Source organism: Oncorhynchus mykiss, chromosome 12, assembly GCF_013265735.2.
Source record: "Oncorhynchus mykiss isolate Arlee chromosome 12, USDA_OmykA_1.1, whole genome shotgun sequence".
Classification (NCBI taxonomy): Eukaryota; Metazoa; Chordata; class Actinopteri; order Salmoniformes; family Salmonidae; genus Oncorhynchus; species Oncorhynchus mykiss.
This window is the reverse complement of record NC_048576.1, coordinates 81947581-81973805: the sequence shown is the minus strand read 5'-3', so window position 1 is coordinate 81973805 and position 26225 is coordinate 81947581. Positions and strand designations below refer to the sequence as shown.

The 26225-nt window shown below is 42.0% G+C and overlaps 1 protein-coding gene across 50 annotated transcripts in view; it reads left to right on the top strand.

Moving 5' to 3' along the window:
- The first annotated feature begins 14915 nt into the window (after positions 1-14915).
- The window catches only part of LOC110538997 (glycine-rich cell wall structural protein 1.8), a 29926-nt gene continuing 18616 nt past the window's right edge, over positions 14916-26225 (top strand). For 35 of the 50 annotated variants that reach the window (XM_036938750.1, XM_036938749.1, XM_036938768.1 and 32 more), the window contains exons 1-13: positions 14916-15107; positions 16941-16985; positions 17546-17611; positions 17714-17752; positions 18365-18433; positions 18635-18721; positions 18815-18847; positions 19151-19192; positions 19828-19878; positions 20305-20355; positions 20839-20898; positions 22620-22670; positions 24850-24900. In XM_036938750.1, coding sequence (XP_036794645.1) covers positions 15041-15107; positions 16941-16985; positions 17546-17611; positions 17714-17752; positions 18365-18433; positions 18635-18721; positions 18815-18847; positions 19151-19192; positions 19828-19878; positions 20305-20355; positions 20839-20898; positions 22620-22670; positions 24850-24900 — 712 coding nt within the window. In that variant the 5' untranslated portion in view covers positions 14916-15040. The remainder of the gene's footprint in view (positions 15108-16940; positions 16986-17545; positions 17612-17713; positions 17753-18364; positions 18434-18634; positions 18722-18814; positions 18848-19150; positions 19193-19827; positions 19879-20304; positions 20356-20838; positions 20899-22619; positions 22671-24849; positions 24901-26225) is intronic. The other 15 variants (XM_036938756.1, XM_036938755.1, XM_036938772.1 and 12 more) reach the window with 7 other exon arrangements.

Sequence of the window (26225 nt, the reverse complement as noted above, 5' to 3'; positions counted from 1 at the left end):
TTCTTCCAGTTTAAAAGTATTTTAGAGAAAATGATGCCTTACTGTATTTTCCCAAATATTTTTGAACCTACTTTCAGTAGGCTATTAGTTCCCTGAAATCAGTTCAACTCCTCTTCAGCCTACAAGACTGTCTTTTTGTGTGTTTATGATGTGTGTGTAACCTTGTGACTTTCTTCTGTGTCTGTGTGTGATGTGTGTAGCCATGTCCGTTTCGTCTGTGTGTGATGTGTGTAACCATGTGAGTTTCCTCTGTGTCTGTGTGTATGATGTGTGCAGCCATGTGAGTTTCCTCTGTGTCTGTGTGTATATGATGTGTGTAACCATGTGAGTTTCCCCTGTGTCTGTGTGTGAGCCAGCCTGTCCTTTTATAAGTGTGAATCCTTTATTTTCACACTATTTGTTGAGTGTTCCCGTCTCTGAGGAGCTTCCAGCTCCAATGCAAACAGCAGTGAGAGCCAGGCGTGAAGTCAGCCTGTCAGGGTTAGGGTTAGCTAGTCATGCAGGCAAGCAGTCTGGTCGTCTGGCCCTGTGTTATTGTAGGCACATGTTATGTTTTACTGTGCGCGTGCATACGTACTCATCAAGGCTTACATTGATACACACACACACACACACACACACACACACACACACACACACACACACACACACACACACACACACACACACACACACACACACACACACACACACACACACACACACACACACACACACACACACACACACACTTGTTTGAATTGTTCACTCAAGCACACAATCAGTCTCACACATTCCCATGTTTCCACTCTTTCCAGCTCTCTCTTACCACATACACCTGTGTATGTGAACCTGGCACACACCTCTGCGTTGAGACACCTAGACTCAACAATGTTCAAGTGTACACACACACATACACATGCAAAGCTCGCACACTTTGACTGTATGGTTTCAAAATGCCAAGATAAAGATTGAGATGGCTTGAGCGGTGAGTGCCACCCTGGCATAGCGTTGACAATAAGTTGAGAGCATGTGCCCTGTTAGACGAGTCGAATCAGGCCATGCCAGCTCCAGAGGGGCTCCTGGGTCTGATATAGACCATTTAGTACTCCTGCCCCAATAAAGTCCCTTCACGCTTACACCAGTCAAAAAGAACTCAACCAAATTCTTTCTAGTTATTTTCTTTCTTTGTCTTGGTTTAGTCACAGAAATGACATGGTCAACCATGGTCACATCCATGTTGTCTGTATCAGATGTATTGTGAAGGGTGATCCATTGTTGTTTAAAGTCATTTTGCAGTGGTACAGAGTTGCATATCCAAACATTACAACATGGGTCCTGAAAACATAGTATACTGAGCATTTGATGAGGGCGCCTCGAACAGCTAGTCCATCAATTCGTGTCTGTATTTTTTATGACCCTGAACTGAATTTAAACATTGTTCTGCATCACTGTCTGGGACAGTACCAGGGCTCATTTGTTTTTTTCACACACTGTCTGGTGGGTAGCAAATGAGGTTGGGACTAGGCAAGTCATGATCAGATGAAGTAGAAACGTTTCAAATCAAGACCTGTGACTATTACGTCGTTGGAAAGCTTTTCAGCTCTGCCGATTGCACGAAGGGCTTGAATATTTCCTTTAGAGGTTTTGACTGTCGTTCAGTAGGAAGAGAGGGAAGAGGTGAGGGATGGAAGATAAAGAAGCTCTGTAAGGACACACCTTCATGTGAAATTCTATGAAAGTGGAAATTGCAAACAGCATAGACAGGGTAGATATACTGCCTTGGATGTGGAGAGATAGAGATGCAGGGAGAAAGTGAATATTGAGAGTTAGAGGACATGTAGAAACAGCTATCAGGGGAATGAGATGGGCAGTAGAGATACTGACGCAGAGGGGTCAGCGAGAGGGTGCTTAGGAGTGAGTGTAAAGTGGGAGGGGTCTGGTCAAGACACAGGGCAAAAAGTTCAGAGGTTTAATTCCCTGTGGGGACAGTCAATCTCTCACTATGTTCACTAATGCAAACATGTGCACCCAACAGTACTGTGTTTACTTATACACTGAACAAAACTATAAACGCAACATGCAACAATTTCAAAGATTTGACAGAGTTACAGTTCATATAAGGAAATCAGTCAATTGAAGTAAATTCATTAGCCTTGGATGTGGAGAGATAGTTGTGCCGTGGCGGAGATCTTTGTGGGCTATACTCAGGTTGGTAAGTTGGTGGTTGAAGATATCCCTCTAGTGGTGTGGGGGCTGTGCTTTGGCAAAGTGGGTGGGGTTATATCCTTCCTGTTTGGCCCTGTCCGGGTGTGTCCTCGGATGGGGCCACAGTGTCTCCTGACCCCTCCTATCTCAGCCTCCAGTATTTATGCTGCCGTAGTTTATGTGTCGGGGGGTTAGGATCAGTTTGTTATATCTGGAGTACTTCTCCTGTCCTATTCGGTGTCCTGTGTGAATTTAAGTGTGCTCTCTCTAATTCTCTCTTTCTCTCTCTCGGAGGACCTGAGCCCTAGGACCATGCCTCAGGACTACCTGACATGATGACTCCTTGCTGTCCCCAGTCCACCTGGCCGTGCTGCTGCTCCAGTTTCAACTGTTCTGCCTTATTATTATTCGACCATGCTGGTCATTTATGAACATTTGAACATCTTGGCCATGTTCTGTTATAATCTCCACCCGGCACAGCCAGAAGAGGACTGGCCACCCCACATAGCCTGGTTCCTCTCTAGGTTTCTTCCTAGGTTTTGGCCTTTCTAGGGAGTTTTTCCTAGCCACCGTGCTTCTACACCTGCATTTCTTGCTGTTTGGGGTTTTAGGCTGGGTTTCTGTACAGCACTTTGAGATATCAGCTGATGTACGAAGGGCTATATAAATACATTTGATTTGATTTGATTTGATTAGGCCTTAATTTATGGATTTCACATGACTGGGAATACAGATATACATCTGTTGGTCAGATACCTTCAAAAAATGGAAGGGGCGTGGATCAGTCAGTATCTAGTGTGACCACCATTTGCCTCATGCAGCGCGACACATCTTCTTCGCATAGAGTTGATCAGGCTGTTGATTGGGGCCTGTGGAATGTTGTCCCACTCCTCTTCAATGGTTGTGCAGACCATGGAAGAACTGGGACATTTTCAGCTTCCAGGAATCCTTTACAGATGCTTGTGGCATGGTACTGTGCATTATCATGCTGAAACATGAGGTGATGGCGGCGGATGAATGTCACGACAATGGGCCTCAGGATCTCCTCACACTATTTCTCTACATTCAAATTGCCATTGATAAAATGCAATTGTGTTTGTTGTCCGTAGCTTATGCCTACCCATACCATAACCCCAGTGCCACCATGGGGCACTCAGTTCACAGTGTTGACATCAGCAAACCGCTCGCCCACATGACGCCATACACGCTGTCTACCATCTGCCCGGTACTGTTAAAACCAGGATTTATCTGTGAAGAGCACACTTCTCCATTGTGCCAGTGACCATCAAAGGTGAGCGTTTGCCCACTGAAGTCAGTTATGACAATGAACTGCAGTCAGGTCAAGACTCTGGTGAGGACAACAAGCACGTAGATGAACTTCCCTGAGACGGTTTCTGACATTTTGTGCAGAAATTCTTTGTTGTGCAAACACACAGTTTCATCAACTGGTCTCAGACCATCCCGCAGGTGAAAAGCCCGGATGTGGAAGTCCTGGACTGGTTTGGTTACACGTGGTTTGTGGTTGTGAGGCCGGTTGGATGTACTGCTAAATATCTCTCTATGGTAGAGAAATTAACATTCAATTATCTGGCAACAGCTCTGGTGGACATTTCTGCAGTTAGTATGCCAATTGCACACTCCTTCAAAACTTGAGACATCTGTTGCATTGTGTTGTGTGACAAAACTGCACATTTTAGAGTGGCCTTTTATTGTCCCCAGCACAAGGTGCACCTGTGTTATGATCATGCTTTTTAATCAGCTTCTTAATATGCCACACTTGTGAGGTGGATGAATAATTTTGGCAAAGGAGAAATGCTTCCTAACAGAGATGTAAACATATTTGTGCACAAAATTTGAGCGAAATAAGGTTTTTGTGCATATTGAAAAATTCTGGGGACTTTTAATTCAGCTCATGAAACATGTTACCGACACTACATGTTGCATTTATATTTTTGTTCAGTGTAATTCAAAACACAAAATAAGGACAATGCACTACCAGCTGATGCAAAAGGATGCAAGTTTCAAGTTTTATTTGACTCGAGTACAGTGAAATGCTTAACTTGCAAGCTCTTCCCAACAGTGCAGTAGTCAATATCAAAATAGTATATACAAAAAAACATGAGAAATAATAAAGAAAGAAAAATGCATAGAGTTGCTAAAGCATAGACACGTATCCATCAGACTATCTCACTCTGTTTTCTAAGTGGCTGGACAGAGACCCTGCCTGTCTGTTTTGGTGGGATAACCCTGGCTGTAGACACTAAAACAAACCTTTAATACTGAGAATACACCATCAATATTGTCACTGTCTGACTCAGTCAGCAGGGGATTTGGAATGGAGACGGAGACGGGGAGCGATGTGAGGGCTTTATAGTGGAATCTTCCATATGCCGTCACTGAGAGTCAACAGGGAAATTGAGGTGTCTGTGGACAGAAAGGCGGTTAAGTGTCAATTGTATGATCTTTCTTTCACATTGAGTGAATTCATCTGACAGAGCTTGATAATCTTGATAACTGAACGTCAGGAGCAAGACTAAAATTCAATTATGGTCTCAAAATCCAGTATGGTGGGCTTCAGTTCGGTCTTAAGGTGTCAAATGATGTAACCAATCAGTTATTGTAACCAGTGGTTAAATAGCTGGGAAACAGTGAGTTCTACCATCATTGGACTGATTGGACTGATCATTTTATGGATATGTAGGGGCTGACAAGTGTTCATTATGAGAGGATTTTAGCATGCCAAGTTGCCAACAGACTAATCTAAATGCAACAGTATATAGGCTAACCCCCTTGGCCCTTGTCTCAATATATTATGTCATTATGGCAACCAAGTTTCAACATAGGCAAACCTTGTATAAAATATGTTGAATTTGTACCAATAAAAAAATGTAATTTTCAACGTTACAGTGTTCGTTACGTTACAGCCCTTGGCTTATTCCACATTTTGTTGTGTTACAGCCTTCATTCAAAATTGATTAAATGTATTTTACTACACACAATACCCCATAATGACAAAGTGAAAACATGCTTTGAGGAAGTTTTGAAAATGTATTGAAAAATGAAATACAGGCATATCACATTTACGTAGCTGTTTATGTAGAGCAACTTTGGCAGCGATTACAGCTTTGAGTCTTTCTAGGTAAGTCTCTAAGAGCTTTCCACACCTGGATTGTGCAACATTTGCCCATTATTATTTCAAAATTCTTCAAGCTCTGTCAAAATTGGTTATTGATCATTGCTAGACAACCATTTTCAGGTCTTGCTATAGATTTTCAGATAGATTTCAGACAGAACTGTAACTCGGCCACTCAGAAACATTCACTGTCTTCTTGGTAAGCAACTCCAGTGTTAATTTGGCCTTGTGTTTTTGGTTATTGTCCTGCTGAAAGGAGAGTTCATCTTCCAGTGTCTGGTGGAAAGCAGCATGAACCAGGTTTTCCTGTAGGATTTTGCCTGTGCTTAGCACCATTTTGTTTATTTTTTACATCCTAAAAAACTCCCCAGTCCTTATCGATTACAAGCATACCCATAACATGATGCAGCTACCACTGTGCTTGAAAATATGGAGAGTGGTACTCAGTGGTGTGCTGTGTGGGATTTGCCTCAAACAAAACCATTTCTATTCAGGACAAAAAGTGAATTGCTTTGCCACATTTTTTAAAGTATTACTTGAGTGCCTTGTTGCAAACAGGATGCAGATTTTGGAATATTTGTATTCTGTACAGGTTTCCTTATTTTCACTATGTATTCTAGGATAGTATTGTGGAGTAACTACAATGTTGTTGATCCATCCTCCGTTTTCTCCTATTACAGCCATTAAACTCTGTAACGTTTTTTTTTTTTATCACCTTTGATCTTACATAGAAATTCCTGAGCAGTTCCCTTCCTGTCCTACAACTGAGTTAAGAAGGATGCCTGTATCTTTATAGTGACAAAGGGATATTCAATGTCTGCTTTTTTACCAATAGGTGCCTTCTTTGTGAGGCATTGGGAAATCTCCTTCATATTAGTGGTTGAATCTGTTTGAAATTCACTGCTCGACTGAGGGACCATACTGATAATTGTTTGTGTGAGGTACAGAGATGAGGTAGTCATTCAAAAATCCTGTTAAACACTATTATTGCACACAGAGTGAATCCATGCAACTTATTGTGTGACATGTTAAGCAGATTTTTACTCCTGAACTTATTTAGGCTTGCCATAACAAAGCGGTTGAATACCTATTGACTCAATACTTTTCAGCTGTTCATTTTTAATACATTTGGGACAATTTCGAAAAACATAATTCCACTTTGACATTATGGGGTATTATGTGTAGGCCAGTGACAAAACATCTCAATATAATACATTTTAAATTCAGGCGGTAACACAACAAAATGTAGAAAAAGACAAGGGGTATGAATACTTTCTGAAGGAACTGTCAGAAAAACAAAACAATAGGCTCGGCAGCACCTCCTACTGGAGATTTTATCCATTTACAGTTACTCTTTGGTCGCCCATCACAAGGTTTTAAGTAAGCCCTACTTAGCCACGAAATGTGTCACCAACTGTTACCAATGTGCTATCGTGAGAATTATTATTAAGAGATCTCCACTTAAAATCAAAAATATATTCTGTGTCACTATGGAAGTCATTCCAAAGTGTAGGTTTAACAGAGCAAATGAAATGTGGCCATACTTTATCAATCATTAATGATGCTATTTAGGCCTGCAAAGTAATCAACAGCAATTGTTTCAATTCAACTCATAATAAAAAATAAAAAATAAAATAGTCCTATGGTTTCAAGCTCTGGTTGATTTAAAATGTAATGATATTTAGTTATATTGAATTGTGTCTGGTTGTCAACGCAACCAAATATCAACATTTGAAGGATATCCAAACGTCTCCAGCTCAACCAAAAATGACATTTAAAGAATAGGACTAAATTAAATCAAACTTTATTTAAAGTTCGATTTGATTTTGTCCTATTCTATAACTTTGATTTTTGGTTGAGATGGAGACGTGAGTCCAACATATCAATTATTAATTTGTAGACAGACTGAGTCAGTTGCACAGATGGAACTATCCAATCAGAAGAGAAATCTCCTTAAAATATTATTTGTGTTGACAACCAAACACAATTCAATATCACTTTTGAAATACAATACATAGCCTATTAACTAAGCCCAAGTTAGCAAATGATATGTTGGATTCATGTCTTCAACTCAACCAAAAATAAAAGTTAAAGAATGGGATAAGCCAGTAGCTCAGGTGGAACTACCCAAGCAGTACATACGTATCCTTTAAATGTTGATATTTGGTTGTGTTGTCAACCAAATTTACTTTTGTAATTTCTTAAATAGCCTAAAGTTAAAGCTGTTTAAAATTAGTAATAGATCCATGGCCACAGTTTGAGGTTACTGTAACTATGTATTTCTTCCTATGTAATCATAAAGAGTGCATGATCAAGACAGCATGCATAGGTCATCGCAGGTCTGTGGAGATCTTCACAATTGCTGTAATAATCTGTGCAGAATCTCGAACGACATTGATCACTTGCGCCATGTAATTTTAATGTAATCTCAACTGCAATCCAGGTCATGTGGTTGTGCTATTAGATGAAACACAGTGATATCACATTCCACTTTTGTATAAATAAATATCTGACATTTGAACTGTGCTGTGCTTTTAAATGCTTGAAAGTGCAGTGATAGACATTTGGGTGACAACTAAACCAAAACTCAGACATAGTTTTTCCATGGGAATTTGGTTGTGCTTTTAGACGTTTGAAAGCATAGTAATAACACAATGCAAATCCAACTAACTTTTGTCTGTCTTTTTGAGTGGGTGAATATAGGTTGTAACCTCATTGGTCAATGTCTCAACCAAATATTACCCAATTATCCATGTTGCAATGACGTAGTGTGCCCAGTGGGTTATCTCAGTCTGAATAAGAGGCAGTAATTATTACAGTGTTAATGGAGCTGTCCATTACTGCGTGCCTGGCCTATGGGGCAGGAAACTGTAGATCACCCAACTGGGCCGGCAGCTAGTCTCTTGGCCATTCTCTCTCACTGAGAGCTTGGCAGAGTCATGATGTTTTGACAGGCCGGCCCGTCTGTATGTGACCCTCTCCCTCTCCTGTCTGTTTCATCAGTCTGGATTCTATAGGACTGTTTAAACAGCCCCACTCACCACCTTCTCCTCCTGGCACCCCTGCTCCTGCTGCTCCCGGCCTGCATTTTTTAAAGCCAATTTCCTGCAATTCTTAGAATTTCTCCGTGGAGCCGAGATGCATTTTGGCAGTTTCAAAGTACATTTCCTGCATTTCTACACATTTTGCCATGGAGTTGAAAGATATAGATGCAGTTTTTTAAGCAATTCTACCACAGGAGGTTGGTGGCACCTTAATTGGGGAGGACGGCCTCGTGGTAATGGCTGCAGCGTAATTGAGTGGAATGGTATCAAATACATCAAACACATGGTTTCTATGTGTTTGATGCCATTCCATTTGCTGCGTTCCAACCATTATGTGCCGTCCTCCCCTCAGCAGCCTCCACTAGATTATACATATTCTGCCATGTAGCTGAGAGAACATTTAGCAGTTTAAAGATACATTCCTGCAATTCTATGCATTTTGCCATGGCTGGTTCTTTTTCTAAAATGTATTAACAACATCAATACTGTTAAATGCATTGTTTTTGGATTTTTCTATTCCCCTGAATGTTTCGCTTTTATATTGGTGATTGTTAGTTCTCAAAGATTATATAATAAAAACATATATAGGTCTATTATTTTTTTCTACATATTTGATATTTGGTTTCAGTTGTTTGAGTTTACACTGAAATAATTGTTTTGTTTTTTACAGAGGGTTCTACATGGAACTCAAAAGGTTTCTATGGCGATAGCCGAAGAACCCGTTTCAAACCCTTTTTTTCTAACAGTTTAGGTAATAGCGCAGCTCATGTTGAATTCCATACTCCCCCTGTCCATATCCCTGCTGCTGGTCAGCTTTTTGTCTTTGATTTGTGTGTCCTGGAGGATCCAGCTCAGGCAACCTGAGTCGTGTATCTACTCAAAAGCTTCCCTTGCATCTCTCTGTTCCGCTACTGTTGTCAAGGTTTTTATATCCATTACTACTGCAGTGATTGAATTTGACTGCAAATATTGACTGTTTGAGTTGTCCATCTGTGAGAGGGTGCATGGTGGTCTGTCAGAGGGATATTTTATTGCAAACAGATTTGTCATCAGACACAACCCCCACCTGTTGGTTCAGCCACATCCTCTGGTATGTCCGTTGCACCTGCACAGCTAGGGAGGTGAGCATGCTTTTCAGACCTTTCTGTGGTTCTTTGTGTTCTCTTAACTCAGTTTTGATATGCTACACAGAGTTGAACACTAATATTTAGAACCCCGAGGTGTGGCCAGAGCAACTTACGAGACTGAAGCAGCATAATGCCCGAAGAGCATAAAACCACGTAGGCCTAACACTCTGGAACCTCAGGGCTAAATTGCGGTAAGCAATTAAAAAAATACATGACAAATAATGATGTAATGTGTCCAGCACCATATTTGTCTGGGTTTGAAACATGTGTCTGAAGAGATGGGTTATTGATATTCAGAGGATGAATGAGGCCCTGGGACAGATGTAGTGGGCACAGGTTTATCTCAGACACACACACTAATAATGGCATTTACCTCAATCCTAAGAGATGAAAAACATGATTGCAAATCATTTGAATGCACACACCTTCGCACAGGCATGTGAGAACCTGTCAGAAACTAAGAATTGACTGATTGTTATGTATGTATGCCTGTGCTGCCGTGGCACACTGTCTTGCGACGTCCCAGTGTGTATGCATTCATCGTGTGTTGTGTTTGCAGGAACTACCTGTTCAGCCCCCTCCTCCTTACCAACTATGAGGTTGTCTCTATGGTATGGTGTGTTTTTCCTGTCTCTGTTTCAGTCTGTGTGTTCAGTGAGGCACGGTATTTTCAGTTTGACTGACCACACATAAATAGCCGTCCAGATGTCCATCCACACATTGCATAGCCTGTTCTTCTCACTTCCTCAAAGAGCCAACACTGTCTATACCACCTCTTTCTGCCCTCTCTCTTCCCTATTTCTTCCCACTTTCTTCCCTCTTTCTGTATCTTTCTTCCCTCTTTCTGCTTCTTTCTTCCCTCTTTCTGCCCACTTTCTTCCCTCTTTCTGCTTCCTTCTTCCCTCTTTCTGCCTCTCTTTCTTCCCTCTTTCTTCCCACTTTCTTCCTTCTTTCTGCCTCTCTTTCCTCTTCTCTGTCTTTTTCTTCCTTCTTTCTTTCCTATTTCGTCTTCCTTCCCTATTTCTTCCCTCTTTCTGCCTCTCTTCCCTCTTTCTTCCCTCATTCTGCCTCTCTCTTTCTTCCCTCTCTTTCTACTCTCTTTCTTCCCTCTTTCTGCCTCTTTTTTTCTCTGAAAATAACCAGTGTTCTTTGGATCCTCTCATCAAGGTATTGTGTTGACATTAATTGTGCAGTGCACTGACCACACAGAAGCTGTGGGTTTGGACAATGTCTTCAAAAAGATCCCCATGATTGAAATGACCAGAAAATATACATGCAGAGGTCAAACGTGGGTGAGGGAGTCATTTGAATCATTTATGTCTAAGAAGTTAGGGTTTCTATTCAGAGCACCACTATGAGAAACAATATGCAGGTGTGCTTTCAGTTCTATACAATCATGAAAATAACCAGAGTTCTTTGAATTCCACTCATTAAATTATTGTATATTGTGTAAGGTTTTGGATATCAGCGTTGTGCCATATAGACTATTTTAATGTTTTATATCCTCATATATTCGGCAGTCATGGAGGTGTAGGTGGACAGTGTGTGTTAGTGGTAGCAGCCCTCACACAGCACAGAGGAAGTGGAGAAGACCGTAGATCATGTGTGAGTAAATGAGGGACCACAATCCCATGTATGGACCAATGCCTCTTGTTTACGAACTGAGGTGAAAACTAAGAGTACAAACAGTGTAATAAAAGGTTTTAGACAGGTTATTTTGAAGGAACATTTTTACAACGTCTCACTGTAGAATAATTATGGAAAAATCCCTTTTCATCTTTTAAGAGAGGAGGTGGCATTGAGGAATATTTCAACCTGGTTGCACAGGTTTCCAAATGAAACATTTATACCAACATGCTTTTCACTGAGCCTTACAGTGCCTGGCAGAAACAAACTACTCTAGAATGATGTCATATTTATCCTGCAATTTACTGGGCCTTTTTCTGGGCTGTTTGTGTACATTTCAGACATTCTGTTTGCGTGTTCTCATTCTTTTCCCCTTCCCTTATTTTTTAGGAGGCGTACAGTCACACCTGTTTAGTAAAAACAAGACGGTCATTAATTAACCTAATGGGTCTTGTTTGGAACACCTGACTGTGAAAGCTCTCTCTACCACTCTTCATCATCATCATCTCTCTCCCCAGAGCAACAGCCCTATCCATTTATATTACACCTGTCAGTGGACTGGACTGTTGTTTATAGAGGTTTTGTGTTAGTTTGCCCGAGTATGTTTTCTACATATATATGTATTCCCGTGTGGCACAGCAGTGGTGGAAGAAATACCCAATTGTCATACTTGAGTAAAAGTAAAGATAGTTTCATAGAAAGTGACTGAAGTAAAAGTGAGTCACCCAGTAAAATACTACTTGAGTAAAAGTCTCAAAGTGTTTGGTTTTAAATATACTTAAGTATCAAAAGTAAATGTAATTGCTCAAATATACTTAAGTCTCAAAAGGAAAAGTATAACTCTTTTAAAATTCCTTATGTAAAACAAACCAGACTGCACCATTTTCTTAGATTTGTTTAATTGACGGATAGCCAGGGGCACGCTCCAACACTCAGACATCATTTACAAATGAAGGATGCATTTAGTGAGTCCTCCAGATCAGAGGCAGTAGGGATGACCAGGGATGTTCTCTGTTTAGTGAGTCTGCCAGATCAGAGGCGTAGATGACCAGGGATGTTCTCTGTTTAGTGAGTCTGCCAGATCAGAGGCAGTAGGGATGACCAGGGATGTTCTCTGTTTAGTGAGTCTGCCAGATCAGAGGCAGTAGGGATGACCAGGGATGTTCTCTGTTTAGTGAGTCCTCCAGATCAGAGGCAGTAGGGATGACCAGGGATGTTCTCTGTTTAGTGTGTCTGCCAGATCAGAGGCGTAGATGACCAGGGATGTTCTCTGTTTAGTGAGTCTGCCAGATCAGAGGCGTAGATGACCAGGGATGTTCTCTGTTTAGTGAGTCCTCCAGATCAGAGGCAGTAGGGATGACCAGGGATGTTCTCTGTTTAGTGTGTCTGCCAGATCAGAGGCGTAGATGACCAGGGATGTTCTCTGTTTAGTGAGTCTGCCAGATCAGAGGCGTAGATGACCAGGGATGTTCTCTGTTTAGTGAGTCTGCCAGATCAGAGGCGTAGATGACCAGGGATGTTCTCTGTTTAGTGAGTCTGCCAGATCAGAGGCGTAGATGACCAGGGATGTTCTCTGTTTAGTGAGTCTGCCAGATCAGAGGCGTAGATGACCAGGGATGTTCTCTGTTTAGTGAGTCTGCCAGATCAGAGGCAGTAGGGATGACCTGGGATTTTCTCTTGATAAGTTTGTGAATTGGACCATTTTTCTGTCCTGCTAACCATTCAAAATACTTTTGAGTGTCAGGGGGAAAAAAAGGTACATCATTTTCATTAGGAATGTATTGAAGTAAAAGTAGTAAAAATGTAAATAGTAAAGTACAGATACCCCAATAAACAACATAAGTAGTAGTTTAAAGTATTTTTACTTAGGTACTTCACTCCACTGTGGCTCAGTTGGTAGAGCATGGCGCTTGCAACGCCACAGTTATGGGTTCAGTTCCCACGGGGGACCTGCATGAAGGTGATGGTACTCACTACTGTAAGTTGCTCTGGATAACTGCATCTGATAAATAATAAAGTTTGAAATATGTGTGTGTGCCTGTTCCAGCCCTCTCTCTGTAAACAGTGCAGTATGTGGACATGACATCAGATACTCTGAGTGTGTTTTCTCTGGGCAGCATCTTCATTGGCTCTCATCACTGACAAGAATTTGCTTTTTGTCTGTCTGTGTCCATCTAATATGTCTCCACCAGTGAAGGCTGGTGGGAGGAGCTATAGGAGGATGGGCTCATTGTAATGGCCGAAATGGAATAAATGGAACGGTAGCAAACACATCAAACATATGGAAACCACGTTTGACTCCAATCCATTGATTCCATTCCAGCTATTACAATCAGACTGTCCTCCTATAGCTCCCCCCACCAACCTCCACTGGTCTCCACTAACCTGAGGTAGACCTAAAACAACTTCCCTTTGCCTTTGGCTTGACAGGAACATACTAACAATATCACTCAAAAAACCATTGTACTCAAAAATTTGTAACCGGGTTGTCTGTTTATTGGTTTTGATTGGATTGCAACTTGAATGTTATCAGTCTTCTACATTTTCTTAGGATTTTCTTGCTGCTTCCAGCCAGAATAGTGATTCATGCACTGTTTTGTCACTGTAAATTGCCGCTGTGAGCTCATGCTGGGCTGGCGTGACCGTGAGGCTCTGAGAGGGGGTAGGAGTGGTCTGAAGGGGTCACTAAGTCTAAGGAGGGGTGGGGAGGGGGTAGGAGGGGTCTGAAGGGTTCACTAAGTCTAAGGAGGGGTGGGGAGATGGTAGGAGGGGTCTGAAGGGGTTGTTAGAGGCAGAGGGCCATTGAGGGTTCTTTCCTTATGGTCAGGATGTGATTTAAAGACGGGAGGGGTTACAGAGTAGAACTGAACAACAGGGACAAAGACCTGATGTATGTATACATGTTCTCTTGGAGAAGGAATTTCAGCTTATTGGGTGTTTCTGTTTCTGGGTGTATGGTCTATGTACTTGTTTAAGTATATGTGTTTTGATAAATATAATAAGTTCCTGTTCAGAAATGTTATAAATTTGATGTAATTATGTAATAGGGTCATGTAATAATATCATACAGCCAGTCCAAAGAAGTGGATTTCCAAGGCCACCTTGAATGCATACACATTCCCATCCTTCCCCTCTGCAAAACACACATAGACTTGCCTAGGTAAATAAAGGTTAAATAAACAATACTTTAAAAAAAAACACTGTCATACTGAAACAGCCCTTCTGTCCTACTGCCCCTTCCTTACCTTCTAAACCAGGCTTCCTCAACTGAAGGCCCACAATCCCCCCCCCCCCCCCCCCCCCCAACACCAGAAAATCAGCTCCAAGTGATTTCCATGAATAATAGAGAGACACGTGATCATATACAAATGTAAGCAAGGTTTTAAATGATGTTTTAGTCAAATATATCTGTTTGGGCTTGCAGTTTACAAATGATTTGTAATTATGTCCCAGTCCCCCGACCATCTGCTCAAGAAAACATCGGTCCACGGCTGAATCTAGTTGATGATCCCTGATCTAAACCGTGATCTCACACTTATCCCCTCTTTGAAGCATTGTCTTATCCCGCTCATCACACACAAATCACATTGCCATGTTAATATACTGGCTGGCAGCAATCCAGCTGATCAGCAACCTGATGTGGACTGTCGTTGGATGGGCAGAGGTGGGCCTGACTGCCTGTCCAGAGAGAGAGGGAGAAATGGGGCAGGTGCTTCGGTGCAGCAACGGCCAATTGCAGGGTAGAGGGCAGGGCTGGTCAGGGGGAGGGTATCAAAACCAGAATTGTATTTAAGGCGTGGGCAAACACTGGAGATGTCTACTTGTGCTGTGCCCCTGTCCAGTCGGCCAGTTTCTCTCTCTCTCTCCTTGTCTTTCTGTCTGTCTGCCTGTTTTTCTCTCTGCCGGACCAGGTCTCCTCCACCATGCTGGTAAAAGCTCTCCTTCAGACCTCGCTGGTCCTATGGCTGGCACAGCACACACTACAAGGAGGTAAGAGACATAACCAAGACTATCTGTGTGGATGATAGAATGGCTGATGGAAGAGTGATGAGAGGAATGTGGATGTGAGGGAATATGACAGAATATGAGAGAAAGTGAGAACGTTGTCTAAAGGATGTAGATCACAGGTGAGAGAAGAGAGAGAAGAAGTAAGGATTGGGAAGGATAGAAAGAGAGATTGAGACATGCCACCATCATTTGTTAATTTGTAGAGTTGGTACATCAGAAATGGTATTTTTAATTAATGTTGGAGTAGTTTCACGACTGTCTTTTATAATAGCATTCAGACACGTTACGTTGTGTTGTGAGACACTGTACAGTAGGTGTCAGCACAGGACTGCTTGTTACCACCTTAAATCTTCACGGGTGCTTGCTGTGTGCACAGCAGTGTAAATTGGACTTTAAATGTCAATTATTTATTAGTTTATTGTAGTTTCCGAAGATATTTTATTGTTCTGCAAATTATGGATTTGCTTGTTTCTCAACTTAGATTTTTTTTTTAAAGAAAGAATATTTAACAATTGTAGTTTGATTACTTAAACAGTTATGAATGATAATATTCATATTATATTCATATATGAAACGTGAACTATTTTTGTTGTTGGATGTGTTGCATTGTGGTCCACGTTTAGTTACATATTACGCACAACTTGCAACTTCCATAAAAAAAACTTGCCAATTTGAATTGTCCAAATTAAATTGAAATAACATTTGAATTATAAGATATGTTTAATATAACATTAATTCCCTAGTTGTGAAATTCCTGTGACACATGTAGTCAAAGAAGTTCTAAAATTCACAGAGAAAATCAGCAAATAATTGCCATGAAAACAATTAAAAATTGTATGGAACATTTGAACAATTCAGAGTAACTACTTTGTTTTAAACCCTGACAACATGCATTTCATGTTTCTGGTGACTTTATCTGAGAGGTCTGGAAGGCCTGTCAACATACAGATGTAGGATTTTTATTTGAGCCAGTTTGCTACAGCAGAAAAATAATCCTGCAACAACAGGAAATGTGAATTATTATGTGGATTATAATTAATTGATATTTTCCTGGGAAAATCCAGTCTGAATTTTCAAAGTGAAAATTACAAACCTCAAATACACTACAAGTTTCACATTTTATGCATTGCAGGACATTTCTCCTGCAACATGGGGATCCAATTATTAAGATCCTACACCTGTACAGCTGAGTGACAGATAGCTGTAGACATGTTGCTAAACTATCAGGAATCAACTTGGGTATTATGCTCAGATATCTCTGCAAAACCGCCCAACTGACATTTATGTGTCAAATTTCCAATGTCCGTGTCAGATCAGGGGAAAAATGGGCCTACGTGGTCCTTGCTGCCTGGATCTCAGTGAAACAGACCTGCTCCAAGTCTGGTGACCCCGTTAAGCCTCTGTAGTTTCATCTCTTCTGATTGCTTTGAATCAAAGCATGGGAAGGTGAGGTGGCAGCAGCGGTCCAAATTTGACAACCTGTTGTGAAAGAAGCCTTTACAACCTGCACACAGTCCCTCCTTTTTGTCTGTCTCTCCACTCCATCAATGGGAATGTCTGTTTCTCTTCCCTCAAGCTGCCCAGTTGGAGCTGAGTTTGCATGGGATGGGAGTGAGATGTTCACTACTCATCATCCGATGACATCATTTAATATTTAATCAGCTGTAGTGTTTCAAATGCTTACGTTATGGATGGTGTAACACTGGCACTGGCCAACAGGAAACGATGAAGGCCTTCATCTCTCTCCAAACCACAGCATAGCAGCATAGCATACTTCATAGAGTGATTTGCAATTCTGTTTTTCATCTCTATTAGGAGTGAAACCTCAAAGTGGCGGTATGGGAAAAATGCTACCCAGGGGTAAGTGCAATTATTAGTCTCTGTATGTCTGTCTGTCTGTCTCCCCCACCCCACATCTCTCTCTCTCTCTCTCTGTATGTCTGTCTGTCTGTCTTTCTCCCCCACCCCACATCTCTCTCTCTCTCTCTCTCTCTCTCTCTCTCTCTCTCTCTCCTCTCTCCTCTCTCCTTACACTGCTGTGCTATGGTGCTCACTGATCACTGATGTCTCACATCTCCCTGTGGAACTTCCACCAACAATCAGCCCCTAACAGATTCTGTCTTATCTCAGGACTGCACTCAATTGACCCGTCTTGAGCATGGTCTAAACTCATTTGCTCAACTAAATATAGCTTCTGCTTAAGTTGTCTGGCATTTTTAGAATTAATTATAAACGGAAAGTGGTGAGAAATCTGACTTAGATTCTGTCTTGCAATGCTCATCCTCCATATTAATGATTTAATATAGACTCGTGATACAACGTTTAGATTTTTTTCCCACCATAGAGAAACATGCTCCACTATGGTGCATCACTGATCACTGACGTCTCACATCTCCCTGTGGTGTCTTGTGGTCTTCCAGGGGCTGGTGCTCTTGGGATACAGGGAGGCTATGGAGCCAAGCCCGCCAAAACCGGAGGAGCTGGGGGTAATATTGATTGATTGCCATATTTATATTTTTAGTGCTGCCAATCATCATTTGTGATTTAATTTATGTACCATCATGACCTGTCTTTCTAATGAATCACAGGTGGTCGTTATCCAGGGGGGGCTCAGCAGCTTGGAGGAGGTGAGTTTCTCAAAGATAGAGCTAAACCACGTACACTGAGTCTACTGTACCAAACATTAGGAACCCCCCCCCGCCCTAAATTCACCTGGACATGGACTCTACAAGGTGTTCAAAGTGTTCCACAGGGATGCTGGCCCATGTTGACTCCAATGTTTCCTACAGTTGTGTCAAGTTGGCTGGATGTCTTTTGGGTGGTGGACCATTCTTGATAAACACGGCAAACTGTTGAGCATGAAAAACCCAGCAGCGTTGCCGTTCTTGACACAAATCGGTGTGCCTGGCACCTACTACTACCCTGTTCAAAGGCACTTCAATCTTTTGTCTTGCCCATTCACCCTCTGAAAGGCACACATACACAATCCATGTCTCAAGGCTTAAAAACCATTATTTAACCTTCATCTACACTGATTGAAGTGACTTTAACAAGTGACATCCCTAAGGGATCATAAACTGACCAGGTGAATCCAGGTAAAGGCTGTGTCAGGTGTTCTTAATGTTTTGTATTCTCACTGTAAGTATTCTCTGTTTGATTCAGCTTGTGTCTATCTACTCTGTTCAATGTGTTATTTGTGTGTATCAATATGTGACATGTCTCCACTGTCTTTCCCAAAGGGGGATACAGAGGCCCAGGAGGGGCCGGGGGTAGGGGAGGATATGGTAACGGAGGCCAGGGAGGCTATGGTAATGTCTACTACTTTACTTAACAAACAGGCTTGTTAAGATGAAATGTCTTAGTAACTTAGGTTTAAATGAAATCCACAATGGTTATATGCCAAAAATGTCTAACTCTTGCAGCAGTTTTCCTTGTTGATTTAAATATTCACTCATTTATTTTAATAAATGTCTACATTATATGACTTCTTCCCATTTGTCTGATTGGAGGTGCTGGTCTGGGAGCAGGAAATGGCCAAGGAATGGGGACGGGAGCCGGACTGGGCTCACAGGGTGGGAAACCACATGGAGGTGGAGGTGAGTGTGACATTCAGGACAAGAGATGTTTTATTCCAAAGTTTGTACTAATGCCGAGTAAACATCATCTGTCTGTTTGTCTGTGTTTGTCAGGATACGGTGGTAATGGCTATGGCACACAGCCAGGTACGTGCTTGTTCTGTTACCTGGTATTTGTTTGTATAGAACACACAATATTTAAGATCCTCAAGTCCGTCTCCTCTACTCTCTGTCTGTTGGATCTAATCATAGTTAAGTTGAATTTGTGACATTGTCTGTGAGTGCAGATTGGTTCTCATCTAATAAACCAGAATGTGATCTTGGAATAAAATAATAATAACTCCAGGGGTGGAGATTTAAGCTTTCTGTTTGTGGTTATGTGGTTAATGACATGATGTAAAGAGTTATGTGTTGCATGTCCTTTGACCTTGCTACTTGTCTTGTTGCTAGGTTACGGGGCTGGAGCTGGAGCCAGAGGCTATCCACGACCAGGTAAGCAGCCAATCCCTGCTGGCCTGAACCATCTAAAGGCCAATACTATAGTCTAGTATTTTACAAGCCAGGGTTCATATCTTTTACAGCTCACACCTCAAGCACTTAATTCATTGAACAAACTGTCAATCCCAATCAATAAATCAGTGGGGATTTCCATATTACGCATCTTACAAATTGTCATCTGCACACTGTACACTGTACAGTGTACGTTAGCCAGCTGGGTCCTACATAGACACCAAGCATCTGTAAACTGGCTTTACAGATGTAGGATCTTCATTTGAAGAATGTGAGTTTTAAAAATATTTTCCACTTTGAAATTTCAGACTTAATTTGCCCTAATGAAAAATGTATTAACCCCTACATAAATATCCATTAAACTGGCTGGTTTTGTTGGGGATCTTTTTATAATGTTACTTAGATTGATGCACAGGTGTGTCAATTTACTCTTAAAAATGAATTCTAATCCACATAATAATTCACATTTCTTGTCACAGCAGGATTATTTTCTGGCTGAAATTAAGATCCTACATCTGTACAAGCAAAGTGGTTGATTGCTGCAAAGCCTCTATACCTCATACACTGCATGTGGAGTTTGATAATTCCAATTGACAGTGCCCCTTTGCAAACATTAGGTGCTGGAGCTGGGTATCCCAATGGACAGGGATCTAAGGGACCAAAACCGGGTAAACTTTCCAATCCTGCTGTGTCCGTCTGTGTCCGCATTCATGTTTGTTTGTTTTTACCTGCGTTTTTCAGTTTCTGCCTTCATGTCTGCTCTTCGTGTTGCCGTTTTCAATCTCTTCTGTGTAATCAGTATTTATGCCTTTCGCTGATTCAGTCAGACATGGTGTAAATGCATGTTGTTTTCTCAGTGCATTAACAGGTGTCTAGCTACTTACCATCAATGGTTGTCTTTATTTTTCAGTTGCCATATTCTTTCAAATGGGCAGCCATATATATTTTGTTGTGGTGTGATTGGAATTGTGTTAGTAGTAAAGTATATAAGTGGGTGTGTCTGTGTATGGTTATGTTCGTGGATCAGAGCATCGTATCTGCATGAGTCCGTCCTATAGTCGCCAGTGTTGAGTAATCACTATTGTGGTCTTCAGGATATGGTGCAGGAGCTGGAGTGCCCAATGGACAGGGTGCTAAACCCAATGGTAAACATCTGCTACCCTGTGGGTTTGTCTGTCTATGTGTGTCTTTGTCCCAGTTTCTGTAAAGGTGCATGTTGCATGTAGACACATTATGCCACAATCATGATATTGATTGTGTAAGTTCACATACTGTCTACATATGGTGTAGGTATCATTTTCAGTCATAGTTTTGTTTGAATGCTATTGAGACGCCAATATCTATTGCCATGTGTGGATCACAGCCCCTGTCGGCATGTCGTGGTTGTGGGTTTTGTTCTTTGTACAGGGATTTGGGTTTTTCTAACAGCATGGGTTTGTCCTGGGTCTTCTTGACCAATCACTAGAAAGTGACTCCTAACGATGATCAAAGTATTCTATTTTCAATTTGATATTTGAAATCACATTGTCATATAGAATTCTAGCTTCATTTTGGTGTTCAGACGCCAGTCTTTTTATTGGTTGGTTTATGGGTTGATCTTTTTGAATAACCACTGTTGTGGTCTCCAGGGTATGCTGCAGGAGCTGGAGGAGTTCCCACTGGACAGGGTGCTAAACCATCCAAACAGGGTAAACCTCGCTTTCCTTGTTTTCATGTCATCTCTTTCTAATAATTAGTCTAGAACTTAACGTTTCATACGTGCACCTGGTGGCCTTTCCTTCTTCTCTGATCTGGTTCTAAGTCTCTGATCTGGTTCTCTATACTTACTAAGTGCTTTCAAGGTTTCAGCGTCAGTGCTCGAGCCGCTGGTATATCCAATGGGCTTACGGTTTGACATGTGGATGTTTTGTGAGTCTTTACCTTTATTTAACTAGGCAAGTCAGTTAAGAACAAATTCTTATTTTCAATGACGGGACGGCCTAGGAACAGTGGGTTAACTGCCTTGTTCAGGGGCAGAACGACAGATTTTTACTTTGTCAGCTCGGGGATTTGATCTTGCAACCTTCCGGTTACTAGTCCAATGATCTAACCACTACCAGATGGACAGGGAGCCAAACACTATAGACCTACAATACCAGCTGGACAGGGAGACAAAAACTATAGACCTACAATACCAGCTGGACAGGGAGACAAAAACTATAGACCTACGATACCAGCTGGACAGGGAGACAAAAACTATAGACCTACAATACCAGCTGGACTGAGGCTCGCTAGAGACTTTTCACCTGCTATTGTTTGTTTTCATTGTTAGTTGTCAACTGGGATGCGTATCATCTTCCTGTTGTTTGTCTATGGTTTCCTTCCAAAAGTGTTTGTGAATGTTGCTCTTCATCTAATTACAATACATTATATCTTAAAATGTATCTCAATCAGTGACTAACTCCAGGTGTTCATAGAAACCTCTCTTTAGTATGTGCATATCAGCTGTCTGAGGTTGCTAATGAATTTGATATGGTGTTTTTTTCAAGTGTTATTTTAACATGTTATCTATGTTGTCTCTCCAGCGTCTTTGTCATCCAATGTCTTCACTTACGCCTGCCTCAATTGAGTTCTCATTTACATTAACAGCATTGATTTATCGGTAGTTCTTGATTTAATATATCCAGATTAGGAAAGCATTTCATTCAGTTGTGACAAAAAACTTGAAGTGACCTTCAATTAACATTTACTTGACTTCTTAGCTGAACATGTTGATGTGTGTAGTGAAGCTATGTGAGTGTGTGGTAAAATGTGTATAGATTTAGCAGGTGGAAATTGTGGAACAGACACCGGCTGGAATGAACTTTTAACCAATCAGCATTCAGGATTAGACCCACCGGTTGCATAAAATGTGTACTGGTTGTTTAGGGACTGGTGATGGTGGAGCAGAGCAACCTATTGAACAGGGTGCTAAAGGCAACCGTTTGTTTGCCTGTCGTCCCGTCTGTGTGATCCTGTCTGTGTCTGTGCCCTGGTGTCTGTTCTATGTATCAGTGTTGCGCCACAGAGGACGGCTTGGTTCATTCAAAACTCTGACTTACATGCTAATCCGAATTCATCCCCCTGACTCTGATGGTCCAAATATAGAGTCTCTGCTACATCTTCAGTTTAGCTTTCGTTTAGAGTGAGTGTCACAGTTTAATAGTGAACACTGCTTGTTGCGTGCTGGGGTGTTCAATATGCTGTGTCATATTGGGTTCCTGAAGTATATGTATGGTTCATATTAGTTGCAGTACAAGTGTCGCTAAGACTGCATGCCCATGACTAACGTACCGATTCAACAACTTGTCAATATGTTAGCTTTTATGTCACGTGTTTGGTCTGTTTTTATATATTTTTGTACCTAATGAGTCATTGTTGTGGTCTTCAGGATATGGTGCAGGAGCTGGAGTGCCCAATGGACAGGGTGCTAAGCCCAATGGTAAACATCTGCTACTCTATTTCTATGTGTCTGTCTCTGTCAAAAGTTTGAACTCTAACAGCAGGAAGATATGACGTTACAGTAAATATATTACAATCAGAGAGCTGCTGAATACCCTGTTTTAGGTTGTGTTGAATAACCAGTATTATGGTCTCTAGGAAGTGGTCCAGGATGTGGAGTGCCCAATGGTCAGGGTGCTAAACCTAAACCCCATGTTAAACCTCTGCTACTCTGTCTGTTGTTTCTCTGTCTGTTGTTACTCTGTCTGTTGTTACTCTGTCTGTTGTTTCTCTGTCTGTTGTTTCTCTGTCTGTTGTTACTCTGTCTGTTGTTTCTCGGTCTGTTGTTTTTCGGTCTGTTGTTACTCTGTCTGTTGTTACTCTGTCTGTTGTTTCTCTGTCTGTTGTTTCTCTGTCTGTCTGCTACATACAGTATTGCATGACGCTGGTATTTCTGGATGATATTGCCCTTCTGACAAATATCACTGTCTAGTGTGTGAATATCAGCTGGTGACCTGCTATGATCTGTTAGGGATTTTTAAGTACACTGTTGCTGTACATTTTGACTGGATGCCTAACTTCCCTATTGTTGCTATTGTGGTATTTGATGCAGTTTTACGCAGTGCTCAGACATGCATTCTTTAAACGGTATGTGGTGGTTACTAACCAGTGTTGTGGTTTTCAGGATATGGTCCAGTTGCTGGTGTTCCTAATGGTGCTAAACCCAGTGGTGTTATACCCAGTGGTGCTAAACCCAGTGGTGCTAAACCCAGTGGTGCTAAACCCAGTGGTGCTAAACCCAGTGGTGTTAATCCCAGTGGTGCTAAACCCAGTGGTGTTAATCCCAGTGGTGCTAAACCCAGTGGTGTTAATCCCAGTGGTGCTATACCCAGTGGTGTTAATCCCAGTGGTGCTAAACCCAGTGGTGTTAATCCCAGTGGTGCTATACCCAGTGGTGTTAATCCCAGTGGTGTTAATCCCAGTGGTGCTATACCCAGTGGTGTTAATCCCAGTGGTGCTATACCCAGTGGTGCTAATCCCAGTGGTGGTAAACCCAGTGGTGCTAAACCCAGTGGTGCTATACCCAGTGGTGTTAATCCCAGTGGTGCTATACCCAGTGGTGCTAAACCCAGTGGTGCTAAACCCAGTGGTGTTAACCCAGTGGTGCTAAACCCAGTGGTGCTAAACCCAGTGGTGCTATACCCAGTGGTGTTAATCCCAGTGGTGCTAAACCCAGTGGTGCTAAACCCAGTGGTGCTATACCCAGTGGTGTTAATCCCAGTGGTGCTATACCCAGTGGTGCTATACCCTGTGGTGCTATACCCAGTGGTGCTAAACCCAGTGGTGTTAACCCAGTGGTGCTAAACCCAGTGGTGCTAAACCCAGTGGTGCTATACCCAGTGGTGCTATACCCAGTGGTGCTAAACCCAGTGGTGCTAAACCCAGTGGTGCTAAACCCAGTGGTGCTATACCCAGTGGTGCTATACCCAGTGGTGTTAATCCCAGTGGTGCTATACCCAGTGGTGCTAAACCCAGTGGTGCTCTACCCAGTGGTGTTGATCCCAGTGGTGCTATACCCAGTGGTGCTAAACCCAGTGGTGCTAAACCCAGTGGTGCTAAACCCAGTGGTGCTATACCCAGTGGTGTTAATCCCAGTGGTGCTATACCCAGTGGTGCTAAACCCAGTGGTGTTAACCCAGTGGTGCTAAACCCAGTGGTGCTAAACCCAGTGGTGCTATACCCAGTGGTGCTATACCCAGTGGTGCTAAACCCAGTGGTGCTAAACCCAGTGGTGCTAAACCCAGTGGTGCTATACCCAGTGGTGCTATACCCAGTGGTGTTAATCCCAGTGGTGCTATACCCAGTGGTGCTAAACCCAGTGGTGCTCTACCCAGTGGTGTTAATCCCAGTGGTGCTATACCCAGTGGTGCTAAACCCAGTGGTGCTATACCCAGTGGTGCTAAACCCAGTGGTGCTATACCCAGTGGTGCTAAATCCAGTGGTGCTAAACCTAGTGGTAAACCTCTGATACCATTACTAAATGTCAGAGTCTGTATCTCTATTTCTCTATTGCTGTATCTTTCATTACTTGTGACAGAACTCAATGGTCATTGATAATATCTACAGAGATAACCATTGTTGCGTAATCAGTGTTGAGTAACAGTTGTTGTGGTCTCCAGGATATGGTCCAGGAGCTGGAGTTCCCAAAGGTCAGGGAGCCAAAGGCAATGGTAAACCTCTGATACCTTGTATGTGTCTACGTCCGTCTTCACTGTTAGTCTTTCTATCTCAAAGTTGAGGTTGAGCTTTCTGGTGCATGTTGTGTGGTAATTCCAAAGTTTGTAGCATATTATGCATGCATGTCTGTGTTGTATGGTACTCTATCTTTAGAACACAAGCAGCTAGTGTTCAAATCAAAATTGTATTTGTCACGTGCTTCATAAACTAGAGGTGTAGACTAGGGATGAAATGCTTACTTACGGGCCCTTCCCAACAATGCAGAGAGAGAAAAATAGAAAAATAATAAAACAAGGATTAAAAACACTGCGAGTAACGATAACTTGGCTATATACACAGGGTACCAGTACAGAGTTGATGTGCAGGTGTCCGGGGTGACTAGGCGACAGAACAGATAATAAACGGTAATGGAAGCATACAGTGGGGCAAAAAAGTATTTAGTCAGACACCAATTGTGCAAGTTCTCCCACTTAAAAAGATGAGTGAGGCCTGTAATTTTCATCATAGGTACACTTCAACTATGACAGACAAAATGAGAAAAAAAAATCCTGAAAATCACATTGTAGGATTTAATTAGAAAATTATGGTGGAAAATAAGTATTTGGTCACCTACAAACAAGCAAGATTTCTGGCTCTCACAGACCTGTAACTTCTTCTTTAAGAGGCTCCTCTGTCCTCCACTCATTACCTGTATTAATGGCACCTGTTTGAACTTGTTATCAGTATAAAAGACACCTGTCCACAACCTCAAACAGTCACACTCCAAACTCCACTATGGCCAAGACCAAAGAGCTGTCAAAGGACACCAGAAACAAAATTGTAGACCTGCACCAGGCTGGGAAGACTGAATCTGCAATAGGTAAGCAGCTTGGTTTGAAGAAAATAACTGTGGGAGCAATTATTAGGAAATGGAAGACATACAAGACCACTGATAATCTCCCTCGATCTGGGGCTCCACGCAAGATCTCACCCGTGGGGTCAAAATGATCACAAGAACGGTGAGCAAAAATCCCAGAACCACACTGGGGGACCTAGTGAATGACCTGCAGAGAGCTGGGACCAAAGTAACAAAGCCTACTATCAGTAACACACTACGCCGCCAGGGACTCAAATCATGCAGTGCCAGACGTGTCCCCCTGTTAATTAAGCCAGTACATGTCCAGGCCCATCTGAAGTTTGCTAGAGAGCATTTGGATGATCCAGAAGAAGATTGGGAGAATGTCATATGGTCAGATGAAACCAAAATATAACTTTTTGGTAAAAACTCAACTCGTCGTGTTTGGAGGACAAAGAATGCTGAGTTGCATCCAAAGAACAC